At 45.2% G+C, this 14,037-nt stretch overlaps 1 protein-coding gene across 1 annotated transcript in view; it reads left to right on the forward strand.

Moving 5' to 3' along the window:
- Nucleotides 1-3,372: 3,372 nt before the first annotated feature.
- L(2)gl (LLGL domain-containing protein l(2)gl) overlaps nucleotides 3,373-14,037 on the forward strand; it is a 33,701-nt gene continuing 23,036 nt past the window's right edge. The window contains exons 1-4 of the mRNA XM_077676871.1: nucleotides 3,373-3,524; nucleotides 9,085-9,183; nucleotides 12,304-12,401; nucleotides 13,475-13,556. Coding sequence (XP_077532997.1) covers nucleotides 9,100-9,183; nucleotides 12,304-12,401; nucleotides 13,475-13,556 — 264 coding nt within the window. The 5' untranslated portion in view covers nucleotides 3,373-3,524; nucleotides 9,085-9,099. The remainder of the gene's footprint in view (nucleotides 3,525-9,084; nucleotides 9,184-12,303; nucleotides 12,402-13,474; nucleotides 13,557-14,037) is intronic.

Genomic DNA, 14,037 nt, shown 5'->3' on the forward strand with positions numbered 1-14,037 from the left:
CGGGCCGGTTCGAAACCGGTCAGGTGGTAACCTTAGAACTTAAGTGCATGCTGCCACAATAAAAACACAGGTGAAGTGTAATTAAACCCTGACGCACTGGCATGCAGCAGGTGCGAGACGCTTAACTACCACAAACCGCACATTTCCTGCAAATGAAACAAGAACTAACCATACAGACATCCTCATATACACCCTGATCAACAATACCTTGAATTGCACATCCCTAATTTTGATGTTCACTGAGCACTACGGAAGACACGAGCGTAAAGGAAACGCCTAGGTGAAGGAAGTGAAAGAGCAATAATGATAGTTTAACATAGAAGGTTCATAAGTTCTTTTTGTGTGTATGTGTGTGTTTCGCTGCGCGGTAGCCTTGATTAGGTTTAGACTAACGCTGTTATAGGTATTAACGAATAAAAAGTTACTGACGCAGAAAGGGCACAATAACAGTACAGCTATTATATATCAGCCGTCTGTATTCGGTTGCGCTTCATGTTTTGCGCTGGAGAATGCAGTTAGGCTGGGTATCGAATACCCATTTTTTTCGTTTATGACAATTTTCAAATAACACCTGCGGCGTTATTGTATCTGTTTTTATCGGTTTCGCCAGTAAAATACGATATTTAGATATACACTTCAACTCTTCGAAAGAAGACGGCGTTGACAACAGTTGTGCAGGTTACTTTTTTTTTTTTTTAATTTCAAAATTGTTAGCTTCCGAATTTATCTTGTGATCGCGTCGCGGCTCCTGTCTAATATCGTTTCTCTTGATTGATTGATTGATTGATTGATTGATTGATTGATTGATTGATTGATTGATTGGGGGTTTAACGCCCCGAAACTACACGGGTTATGAGGCGCGCCGTAGTGGAGGGCTCCGGATTAATTTTGACCGCCTGGGAATCCTTAACGTGCGCCGAAATATCGAACACACAGGCGTTTTTGCTTGTCGCCTCCATCAGAAATGCGGCCGCCGCGGCCTGGAATCGAACCCGCGTCATAATATCGTTCCCCTAACTTCTGGCGTGCCCACACATATTCGCGAGAGTGGATGGTTAAAGGGAGCATATATTGTCTTGTTTGTTTGATAGAACTCGCCTTTGGATATTTTATCCGACTTGTTTATTTCGTAGAAAGAATATCTGGTCACTGACTCAACTCCATTCCGGCCCTGAAGGACATCGTTTTCACATATACACACACACACAAATATAAGCACCCAAAAAAGATAAGATACGTTTAAAAATCTTTGAAATTTTGCATTACATAACGTCAGTAGTGTCGTAATGTGAGAAAATCTAAAGCCAGGGTTATCTGTATATCTTAAAGAGTTGTTTGTATCTTAACCATCGTAAGTTTCTGGGCGGTCACACAAATAAATCCCAATGACGTCATAAAGAGCCGGCTATATTCATGGTGAATTTAAGTGGCGAGGATCAAACCTGTTTATTTATTTGTCTTTCATTTAGGAACCGTCCCGTTCCGCACACACCTACCCCACATTATAGGAAGCTCGAAGACTGAAGGAAACCTGGATGCGTGAAAAATAAACATCAGTTGCCATTTTGAGCAATTATCCAACTAACCAACCAACTATTCCGGAAATACACGTGGACGTAAAGCAAATGGGCATATAAAGACGAGGGCGTGTCGAAAGTTGCCAGAATGCATCGGTACCCTAGTGTATTGTGTGCTTTTGACACTAATATATGGAAATAGTCATAACTATACATGGGCGTCCTATAGCTATGAAAGCAAGCGGGATAAAATATTGCCATGTACAGCACTCGGCCGCTGAACGCAACTTCTACATTTTTTGCTACGGCTGTACGGAAGTTTCGTGGACGTTGCGGTGGTTGCGGAGTGAAAACGCGCACAGCGCAACGTTAACACTAAGTAACAAAAAATGTGTTGGAGCACCTTGTTCGATGCAGTATGTATGGGAAGGAAAAATAAGCATACAGACGAAATTACACTAAGGTGTACCGTAATCTAAGCCATAAGAAAACTAAAAAAAGGTGTAGTTTGTTTAGGCGCCTAATACGGGCACTGATTTCATTGTTGATCGTATATTTCACGCACAGGCGTGACAGGCGATGGGACGCATACAGCCCAAATTTATTAGAAAAATAATCAAATAACTTGCTTAAGATCGCCTTAATTCCACTTCTTTCTATTCGGAAAATGCGCGCAAATATTAACTACAGCTACCCAAATAAGAAAAAAAATCTGAGTCAAACTTGCAAGCGCGCCCAAAGTTGGCTCCCAGGTACGTTCGACTTCCAGTAATACTCTGCAGCCGACGTGAGTGCGCAATATTTGAGTCCCTGCTGCGAAGACGCACGTCTCTATCCATAAAATAAATTTCTTGAAGGTGGCATAGGTTTGATTATTACGTGCCTCGATTTTATAACAGAAACTAAGAGACAAAACATTTTAATTCATTAAAAAGGACCCGGTTTAAATTAAAAAGGACTTTACGAATTTCTTATCATAAATGAGGAGAGTTCGTTTTCTATCGCAAATAATGTCCTCCTGGTTCTCTAGCAGAACTGCAAAAGCGGTATTTACGTTAGTGTTCTAGTTTTCTTCTAAAACATTGTTGCAAGTTACAATAAATTATCCCGTACAATACGATGCCAGGGGAAAATGCACAGCCCGTATAAAAATGAACTGCCGCAAATGTGCAACTTATACTGGGACCATAAGTTCTAGCGCGTTTTACGACCATGCGTAGTTTAGCGTTGCTTTCTTTCATATATTTGTTCTTTCGTGTTTGGGAGCCAGGCAGTGCTATGAAGAAGCACGCGGTTTCCAGTTGTGGGCCCCATGGTTTGCCGACGACAACGCAAATATTTATGGAGCCAGAACCGACACGGACAAAACGGAACAGGCCGCATCCGCGTCTCCGCTGCCACGCCCGCGTTCACCATTTACTTCTTTTTTTCTGTTTTGCGCGGCATCATTTTCGGTCGCAAAGTCGTCTCCCCTGAGCGAACTAGCGTGCGAAATACTCCATCCCTCCGTGCGCTCGGCTTGCGACGATGGCATGGTGCAGTGAAACTGGACATGACGCCTTCCGAGCGAGAATGCCTATATTTGTGCGCAAAGGCGCATAACAATAAACACCCAGAAAAAACTGAAAGCTTGGGTGCGCGCACGAGTCAATGGCCTATTCAAGCGATGCGCCCCTGGGCGGTGACGTCATGAAGGCGAGATAAAAAGTAGTCCACGGTTTTGTGCACTATGTTTTTTCGTTGGGTTCTTTTTGTACAGCTCTGAAAAACATTTAATTCGAAGTTTTACCGGTTAGTTTTTGCACGATGTTCGTGCTTGCGCATAAAAGTAATGCTGCGACGAAATTCTTGTAGCGCGCACGAATACGGCGTCTTGTCTCGCGCAGGTACGCGCTGTAGACACATGCGTTGAGTGTCTTGCCGTTTGTGTGTGTATGTAGCCGGTTTCCCTGAAGTGTTGGAAAGAGTGTCCATCATAGGATGTTTACACTTTGAAGAGCGTTCACTGTAAGTACGCTACTGTTCTATATTGCGCGTGTGCAAAGCTGTGATCGGTTGCAATTGCGGCTTGGTCGACTACTCGCCGGGAAGGTGTCACGTAAACACAAATGTCGCTTGCAGCTACGTTAGGCCTAACCTATAAAACCGGCCTTCAGGTGCAGTCGCCGCTCTCTCGCGTTGCAGTGCGCGCTGACCACTCCTTAGAAAACTTAGTTTTGGTAGACTCCGTTCCGCAGCCTTCCAATTCGAGTGTCCGCTTGCAGTATTGGTGCACTAACTTGACAAAACATGTTTCTGTGTACTTCAAATGCACGCTGTCATTTGTCAGCGCTTGAGGTAGTGGAAAAAGCGCTCACAAACAAAAAAAGAAAATGAACTGTGGAGACTGGTTTGTCAAAAGCGATGTCAACGCCCAACTCCGAGACCGCGCATTGAAGAAAAGCAGCGATTAGTCTTGCTGGTGCAACTTCGGGTTACATTTTGCGTTTTGACTTGCGGCGTTAATGAACGAATTCCACGGACGTTTTCTTTTAGGCGTGTGCTCTCCTCTGCGAAGCCGGATATCGGTTGTGTAGACGCCGCGGGCCGAGGCGTTGCTCGTGACGTCTGATACATTTTATTTTTGTCACCTTTTCGCGCAATGAAGCGCACTTCCGTAATCTCGGGAATGCTCGATTGCACCGTCACGTACACAGCTAGTTTATTCCGATGATTTCCCAGCGAAAAACAAAGCAAAAGCGTTGTTGGAGGCAAGCCATCCTGGCGGCCGTTCTTTTTGTGCGTGTGTGAAGCCGCATATATTTTTTTTTGCCGCTTTGAACTGAATAAAAAAATATAGCGCCACTGTGAAGACAGGAGTTGTAATAGTTAGGGATAGTACTAGGCAGTGATTAGATAAGTAATTCATTGCGTTACGGAACGCACTAATAAACAACGCGTTGCAAAAGGGAACGATTACCATTAAAAAAGGCACGCGGAAGAGTCCGTTCCGCATATTTCTTTTTAAATGCATTGCTTCCTAGTAAAAACGCGTAGTTTAGCTCTAGTTGTTCTGGGAGGGACGCATTGCCTCGCGTTGTGCAAACCACGCGCCCCCGCCTTGACATTGATCATCGCAGCCTTTCTATTCGGCGTCGGCTTTCAGCCGAGTTCGCACGCCGCTCGCATTCAAGGACGGACGTTGCGGCTGGTGCGCATTGTAAATCAGACAGCACTGCTGTCTCGTAGTTAGAGAATTAGAACTCGCCCGTTTTCTTATTTTCCTGAATTTTGTTTTTATTGAGCTGCTTTTGAGCTTTTCTGTCCCTCTACGTGCGCATTGTCTAGGCGACTTTTACGCCAGGCTAGCGTCAAGCATCCGCTTTTAAGAGCGGCCTATATTGTAATTGTATGGGGGAATAGGGGAGGAATCGGTGAAATCTGAATTCCCTGCAGAATGAATTCATTTATTCATGTACTGGTGGAAAAAGCTTGTAGCTTTTTCATGCATTTCTAGTTATGCAAAAGTTACATAATCTGTTTAGCTGATTTTTAGGGGATAAATTAACTCATTTGTACAGGATCGTAAGTGGCTATGTGTAGATAATTTCTTACGCCTCCTCTCGAATTTGAGATTGGAGTGACAGGTATAAATTTCATTAAAACCGCATCACTGAGTTCGTAAATTAATTTGTGACAGGGTGTCTTATAGTGTCAGAAACGGTTGAATGGCTAATTCACACCTTTGGGGAACCGCAGAATCATTGCTTGCAACCTGCAGGGTGGTGGTAAAATTTTTTGGTGTTCGGGTAAAAGTCATGCCGGCTTGCTTTGCCATAAACGACGTCCTTTAATGTTATGGGAAGTTCTTATGCAGGTGGTGGGCAGTAAAAGCCGTTTGAGGAACAAAGCGAGCACCTATTGCTGCAGACATTGGCGTGAACTTGCAGCACAAGAAACGCTTTCCCGGCACATACGAAGCGACTAAATGAATGGTCACAACCCATTTTGGTCACAGCCGTTGCTTTCACAGTGGAACAGGGAGGCTCAAGAAAACTGAAAGTGCCAAAATTTTGTTCATTGAGTGACAATAAAGTAAAACAAAATGCCTGACTTTCTTACTTTGTCTCGGACAGTTGATTAGTAGTAGTCTAAAATGTGCAAGAACTCTTTACTGTGTTTTCGTTCAAAATAAAAACAAAGAACTAATGTGAAATCACGTCTATGTTGGTTGTGATGATGTGATGGTCATTTGGATTCTGTCTTAATGGGTACATTGGCATAGCCTATGAGGGTGGCCATACTTTGTTGTATCAACCACCGGGAAACTGTACAAGTTATGATTACCGGTCTCTGATGAACAGTGCAGCTGAAATTGCCCCCGTGAAATCTCCACTGGGCTGTGTGCACAGTTGTCTGGATATTGCACACGGTCGAACGGAGGCATGCTCATTGAGATGGTTTTTCTGGCGATACTGTAAATGCATACCGCAAAATGGCTGTCTGCTTAATTTGGTTTCTCGGAGCGTAACTGCAGTTAACTGCGCCACTGTAGGCAGGCGCAATGGGTAGTTTGTGGTGCCATCATTTAAGGTGAGATCAGAATCATGGGCAGCTTGTTGGCCCCCGGCCTCTCAGAGAAAGGGGACAGCTGAACATGCAGGCTGTCAAATACCATGGCTGCTCGCTTCGATTATGGACGCCTTCTGTGAGCGCAGTTGACATTGCTATGAGGCGACCAGGACAATGAGGCATTTATTTCACGGTTTACACTCGCATGCAAGAACGTCTTCTTGCGTGACATTCTGTATTTTCGCACATGAAATGGATGGATACCAGGTTTCACTTTGCCTGTCTTTCACTCCTCTCTGGCTCTCAAAAAGCTGCTCACCCGTCATCATTGCCTGTGTGCAGTATGCCGACTATTTGTAAGGCTTATGCACAAACGTAGTTGTGCTATCAGATTTGGAAGGATCGCAAAGTGAGAAGAGACGCATCACTAGACCACCTATGCCACCTTATGCCTTCCCTATTTGTCCACATTCTTTGCATTTTTAGGCGGCTGGGAAGACAACGTACAACTTTGCTTTTATTTAGAAGATTGGGCAGTTCATACCTTTCTGCAGTTTTGGTTGGCAGAACAGGTGTCTTCCATCGCTCAGGAATTTGGGCTTAAACTGGTCTATTCCAAAGGACTTGCCTACTGATCCATTATATGACATCGCAGAAGTTCTGTATTGTACCTGGGAGAAAGCAGCCTCAAACAGGCTCTGTTTGGAGCCGCTGGTCAAACCTAGTCAAATAAAGCAGGGCATGTAGCCTTATGCTGTGTAACGGTGTTGCCATGGGCTTGTTTCTTGCTTCAGCCAGTGAAGCTGACTAGAATTAGATAACCTGAACCCTGAATTCCCTGTAAGAAAATGGCAGGCGTGATTTGTTAGAGATTCTTCTAACTTCAAAAGGTCATTGCAGCTTGTAAAGCCACCCTGGTTCATACTGATTACCCTTACACTGTTTCATGTAGTCATTGCTAACTGCCACATCACCCCAAAGTAGCATTGCTATGAGCCCCAGCTGCAATTGCGTCACAAAGCTATTCGACAATCCGTCAATTTGGCTGGAATCGTCATTCATGGAAGTTCAACATGTGCTGTTAGACATGTTAAATTAAGCTCGGGGAAGTAGCTATTTTATTTTACTCTGTATTTTATTTCTTTCACTTTATAATTGATTTGAAGTTTGGTTGAAAATTCGCATGGGGCTTTCCTCTTAGTCCCTTTATAGTGACGCTCCTCGTAGCCTTGGGGATGAAGCCTCACTTTTTCTACCCTCAGGCGCACTGGTTACGTCAAGAGTTCAAGATGCTGCTAGAAAGAACAACACTTGATAGTTAGGGCACACGGTTTTTTTCCACCTTTTACAACGGTCACACTTCTCTCTTGTTGGGCTGGAGGTTCCTCCTTTAGGCCACATGGATTCTCGATGGGCCTACCATTACAGCTGCTGTAATGATCCAACGCTAGAGCAGATCTAGTGTCCGTCCAGTCTACGTTCTTGTTCTGTTCTGTTCGCGTCTCTTCTTGCACAAGGAAAGATGCCTCACTCAGTTATCCCAGTACCAACTTGCCAAACTTTTTGCTCCAATGATCCGGCCCCCCTGTTGTTATGTGTACAGCGTCCTTGTCTCCACAGTGTCCCCACCCTTAGTGGGGACAGTCGAGTCTTGGTACGAAAGGTGTTAATGCCTCCCAAGTGTCCCTCAGCTCTAAAAAAAATTGCAACCAGGGCGGTTAGCTCCATTGTCATGTTGTCTGTCTTGTTTGTGATGTGTGGGTGCGTGAAGTTATCAACAAGCACTTTGGGACATAGCTGTCTCAGGATTGGGCACTCTCTGAACTGTGGCCACGTCCTGGTTGCCAACAGAATTTTTTTTTTTTTTTCATCTCATTAGCTTCAAATTCAATACCCCGCACGAAGATACTGTCTTGGAAACTCTGCCTTGAAGGTGGTAAATGCCCGGGAGGCTATGCAAGTAGTCCGAGATACAATTTCATAAGATTCAAGGAAGTGATTAGGTGAAGTCAGGAACCCACTGTGATGAAACTTCCCTTGTAGGCATGTCTTGTCCTAGTGGTGGCTTGCATGGGTCAGGAGCCCATTCCTTCTTGGGATTCGGGATACCCATTGCTAAACGTTGCAGGCTGTTGCTTGTTTCATGTCTGTTCAGTTCTAGCTGCCTTCTTGGCTCGACTGTTCAGTGCAGCATTGCTATGCGTTAGCCTGTAGTGCAGCTGTTTCAGAAGTTGTTGATCCTGGAGTCTTTGGTTAAGTAGAAGAGCAACAAAGACTTCAGATTTATCTGTTAGAACTCTAGTATATGTATTCCTTTGCTACAGAATGTTTTTCCTCTTCCCTGCCATGTCATCAAAGTACAGTGCTAGCTTGTCGCACAGTTAACGGAATAGTAACAAAGGGTGGAGTTTTTGCTACCACACCCTTTCTGCATCAAGCGATGCTACGGAGAACCCCGTTATAGCAATTATCAACCATTGGATCACTAAAATGAAATTCAACCTTGGTGCTCATCATTTGCCTCACTTTTAGTGCTGCATTTGTGCTGTAGTATTCCACGTTAATGTGCAGTTGGATGTAGTGAAACTCAATGGCAACTTCCTGTCCATTGCTTGAATTTTCTTTTTTTGTGTGTGAATCAGTGTGTCCAGAGCAGAGAAAAAAAAGTACAAAGGAAGTTTCCTTTTAAGGACAGAGTTGCTTCGGCCTCAACTTGTGGCATGCTGGATAGCCGAAGTCATAAAGGCCGTCTGGGTCTGGAATTGGCAGCTATCTGAAGTGCGGGAGATAGTGGGTATTCTTAGGCTATCAAACAAAGGGCAGGGTGTGCAGTCAAGTGCTCTCCAGAGGTCGGGTTACCATCTGTTTTTCCCTTTGGCACTTGTTGACTTGCTACCTGCGTCCACGTTTGAAACGCCTGGTGCAGTGTTTTTTTCCACCCCCCATTGGTTGTGTTAGAGGATGTGACTACTGTGTCTCGTGTATTGAGGACCGGGTGCCCTTTCACTGTGCGCAGGCCTCAAAAGCGAAGATGCTTAAGTTCATCACGAAAAAGTCCCAGCACGTGAGTGCCGAGCGGCTCAAGGTTCAGAAGGAGCTCTTTGCCTTCAACAAGGTAAGAAGCCCACTCCAGATGTGTGTTGCATGCTGCGCGGGCCGTGTTGCTCTCGTATGCTCTGGCTTGGAGTACTTACAGGCGAGCACTGCCTTATCTAGGGGTTTCGTTTGCGTGGGTGATTCTTAAGTCGGGTGCGACTGTGAAATTTGGTGCACATCAGGTGCATGTTTTAGAATACCAATACTATTTGTTACCTAAAGAAATTTTTTGTTTGTTATTTACTTCGAAGGAAAAGCCTAAAAATAGCAGATATCGAGGCAGTTTCGAAGGTTGTGCTGCTTATAATTTCTGGAAGGAGAGGGCGGTTGGGTTACATTCCGCAGGCAAGTGTACACGGTGCCCCGACCTAGTTGCTGCGCGTAAGGGTCGGAGCAAGCTTGCTCGCATGCAGTTACGACCTAGCTAATGGCCAACGGAAGAAAAATATGAAGCAGACGTCCATAAAGGCAGCTCAAGCTGCTAGCATTGGCAGCTTGCCCAGTCGGTTTCGCAAAGGCCACGCTGGGATGCCTAACCGGTGTGTCACACCGTAGCCCGATCTCCCAACTGCCGCGGGCCATGGCTGTTCCTCGGTCAAGGGTTGCATGGTTCCGGGAGGTCCTGGTGAGGGTGGCCCTGATTGAAGTTGCCGCAAGCACACCTCTTTGGTGGCGGCTGTTTTGAGGCGTTTGTGGAAGGGCGCTTCGGAGCCGGTCGGCTTACTTTGGCGTGGTTTTGCGACCGATGCAGCATTTATGACCACCTGTAGCTGCCGCTGATAGCATATCTTGCCGAAGAAGGTGTGTTTGTGGCAGCCTGGTACGGGCGAGTGTAATAGGGCAGGAATGCAAACGAAGGGACGGAGTTTCCGCGTTGCTCATGTTTCAGTTGATGGGGTCAGATAAAATTTGTTGCATTTTTTTCTGTGCTTTCCTTCAGTTCGAATGTGAAAGAGGTGGAAGGAAGTCAGTCAGACTGAGATTACATTGTGCTTGCTGTGGAAGCCCAAGCGTCATCAGCATTGGCAGGCAAATTTATGGGAATGCAATTACTTGCAACCGTAATCAGTTGTGGCAAGGCTGGCAACCCTTGCTCTCCCTGTTTATCGTCTGTATGTTGAGGCGCATGTTATAAAAAAATTACCTGCATTGTGAAACCTGAATGTGGTCTCTTGACAACATTGAGCTACTGCCAATTCAATTGTCCATCTGTTTAATACTTTGTTGCCTCCCCCTGTTTTTTCCCCTGTGCATGAATCTAGGTAGGCGGGGTAGCACACCCTTATTTCTTTTAAAGCCTCAATTAAGCCAGCAAAAGAATATGTTGCAGTTATCCTTGCAATTTGCATAGCGTGATGCTAAAGATGCTCATGACCACTAGTACACTTGTGTTCATATTGCATGAGAAGAGAACGGATTTTGTTTGGAGAGCAAATTTACTCAACGTCATAATAATCGCAAATGCTAAATTATCGTTTGTGGGGCTGAGGGGCGGGCTGGTAAGCATGTGTCCTTTAAACTTTGCCCATTTTACTACCGTCCTTGCTCTGCTACACTAACATTTGTTTATTTAAATTATACTGCCAGTCTTTCATGGGATTCTTGCAGGAAGGGCATGTGTACACAGTATATGTGTCTGTTTTTGAGCAGTGCAAACAAGGTTGCATGGCAAAGTTTCTCTTCAAGTTAATGAATTAGTTTAGCCTGTTGCAAGGCCAGAGCAGCTGCTGGGGTCCTAATTCTGCAAAGGGAAAAATAATGAGCACTTCAGTTTCCTTATTCGAATTTGTAGACTGGCGGCATTGATTTGTTTTTGTGGCCACTAAAACAGTCTGGCTGGCATTATCAGAAAACGAAAAAGGAAGGCAAGCACCCTAAGATACAGCTTGTTCTCATGTCGTACAAGTCATTCATTTTCATTTTTAAAGATAAATGTATGTTTGAGCTACCTTCTCAAAAAGGAACTGCATCTTTCAGCACGTTGCAACCAGACGCATCGTCAGTAACATTTGCTATGTACAAAGTTGCATGCCATCGGCAGTATTGTAAACGGGAAGCCTGTTGCGAAAGCTTTATTGTTCCTGTTCCGCTGTGCCATGCAGCGTCTTTTTGGCGGGGGATGAGATTGAATATGTGTTGACGTTGGTAAACAGTGTGCGCAGTATTGAATGGGTGTGACTGCATGAGTCACCATACAGAGGCAGCAGAGAATGTTTTTCTCTGCCGATTTTTTTTTTTGTGCGAGTGTTCTCCGCTTCTGAGCAGCAGCCGCAGCTGTGGTCTGGGCTATTTGCGATGGGCAGCAGCCGCTGGCTGTCCAAGTGCAGCCGGGCTTGTGTTCGATGCTGCTAGAGTGGCTTTCGGAAAGGGCACCCAATGTCCCTGTGCGGAGTGACATGTCTTCCTCCTTTCTTTTTCCTTTTTCTTCTAACTCTGCTCAGTCTAAAGTTTTTTTTTTTTTTTTTTTGCTTGCATATTGTTGTAGCCAATAAATTTTTCGTCATTTTCATCCGCAAAGTGACACATTGGGATTCAATCCTCCCATCCGTGCTTGTGCACTCCAAAGCTCGCAGAGAGCAGAAGGGATGTTCAAGGCGGCATAAGTGATCGGTCTGACAGACAGCACTAGCAGGGAATAAATGTCACACTTTGTACAAGCTCACTTTGAGACGTTTAAGTTGCTGTCAGTTGGAATTCATACAAAGAGCTTGCTGAAGGCCCTGTGTGGGTTAGCCATGGAGCTGTTTGGATTTACATAGTCTCCTTGATATGGAATCCTCAGTAACCCGGCAGCTCTGAGAGAAGTAGTGAAATAACTGATAGCTTTGGACAAGCTGCCCTGGACTACTTTGAAAGGTGTGAACTGGATGCACTATGTAAATGGAAAGACGCGTCACGCAGATTGCTCGTCACATTTACACCAGTTAAGGGTCACACCAGCAGGATAAACTTGACGGGGACGCTTGCACCTTTTAGAGAAACCGGTGGGTTTCGGGTCCGACACAGACTGGACCTGACTAGAATAAAATGCATAGGAAACATTGTACTCCCCTTTATGGCACCTTGCCAGAAAGTGTTCTGGCTCCTGGGAAAGTGCCCACAAGCTTACATTCTGCGCTTCCTTTCTCTCCGCCGCCAGACTGCCTGCCATGGATTCCCCCACAGCCCAAGTGCCCTGGCCTGGGACCCTTTCCTGGAGCTCTTTGCCATTGGGACCAAAACAGGGTCGCTTAGGGTGTATCCTTCGAGGGGCCTGTGGCCGTTACCTGCTGTTTTTTGAGCGCTGTGAAACAGCGGAGACCATTTTTGTCTGTGCATGCAATTTTCCTCCTCATTTAACAAGGCCATTTTTTTTTCTCGTACCGATTGCATTGGTTTTACGTATTATTGTAATTATTATGTGCCTGCAGCTCTCTGATTTAGTTTTTTAGGACCACATTTGATGAGCACATATAGATGTCATTCTCCTAAACCTCTTGGGGCTATTCATTCAGCCTCACACAGCGTTAGTTCTACCCTAGCTGTTGGGGCATTTGTGCTCTTTTACTACTACGTGTAATGCTTTGTTATCAATATTTCAGTGTTTTTTTTTTTTTTTTTCTCTCTATGCACAGACTGATTTTCATGTGCACCCATTTTTGTGATTTCGCTGAATCAACCTGCGATGTAGAATGGGTGTTTCATGCAATGAGCAGCCACAAGGTGGGGCAGCTGGAAGGACCACACTTCTCATTGAGCAGAGTAGGCAGGGGTTCTGCCTTGTTGGCAACATATTTCTGGTTAACAGTCCAATTGCGTGGTGCTTTCAACCAACTGCCCAAATTTGGTGATTTCGAATGGCACCTTTTGTACTTCTCAGATCGTGGGCAGACTTTTAGGATGTTTGGTGGCCAGCGAATGCCTACCGGGGCACATTTACAAGGACTAAATGGGGAAGGCTGCGGGACCTGTATGGGTGTCATTTTTCTTCTGAACATAGCTTTGCAGGACAGGTGCACTGGCTAGTGTTTTTTTTTTTTTTTTTTTTTTCGCCTTTTTAGTAACCACAAAATATTGTGATGTTTCAGCGGAGGCTAAATTCGTGGAGTATCGAGCTTGGATGCACCAAGTTAAGGAGTTTGATTGTGCATGCAATGCCTGGAGTAGCTTTTTAACCAGGTGGATTGCGCGGGAGGAATGGGGTGTGTGTAAATAAAGGAAATAGTTAGAGCGGATCAGGGCGCTTGCGCAGTCTGCATGCAGCGCTCACAAGTCTGAGGCCCTGTGCCACCGGAGTTTGTTTTGTCCGTTTCCTTGACGCCTGCCATCAGCTACGGGGCCCCTGGCGTGGAGTACGTGGTCGAACATGATGCCAGCAGCCCTGTAGTGGAGCTGCATTTTGTGCCTAAGCAGGTGAGTAGTACCCCCCCCCCCCTGCCTTTGTGGCTTCTATTGGGCATGTTAACTTGCCAGAGTGCCTGCTTAATGCATTATTTCCTGGTGAACCTGCCATCCACACCCTCCATCACGATGTGACAGTCTGCATGTGAGTGTGGTTGATTGGCAAATTGGCTTTCATCATATGCATTTGAAGGTGTGGGAACTTGTGTTAACTGTGGACAAGCATGCATCTTTCAGTTTATGTAATTATTTTTCTGAGGAGCAAGTCGGCTTGTGGATATGTAGTAATAGTGCTCGAGCTTTTTGTGAAACAGGAATGCATTGTTACTGGTTACAGCACAAAAACAGGGCAGTCCCCCTTCTTCTTCTTCTTCTTTTTTTTTTTTTTTTCCTTAAGTTTAAGCAGTATAGATGCAGCCCTAAATTGGTACCCTTTTGGCTTTCTTCGCTTCCCTCCTCATTGCACCCACTTTCTTGTTTGCTGTGACTGTTG

This window comes from Haemaphysalis longicornis, unplaced genomic scaffold (assembly GCF_048455015.1).
Source record: "Haemaphysalis longicornis isolate Haplotype H1 unplaced genomic scaffold, Haemaphysalis longicornis Haplotype H1 scaffold_7, whole genome shotgun sequence".
Classification (NCBI taxonomy): Eukaryota; Metazoa; Arthropoda; class Arachnida; order Ixodida; family Ixodidae; genus Haemaphysalis; species Haemaphysalis longicornis.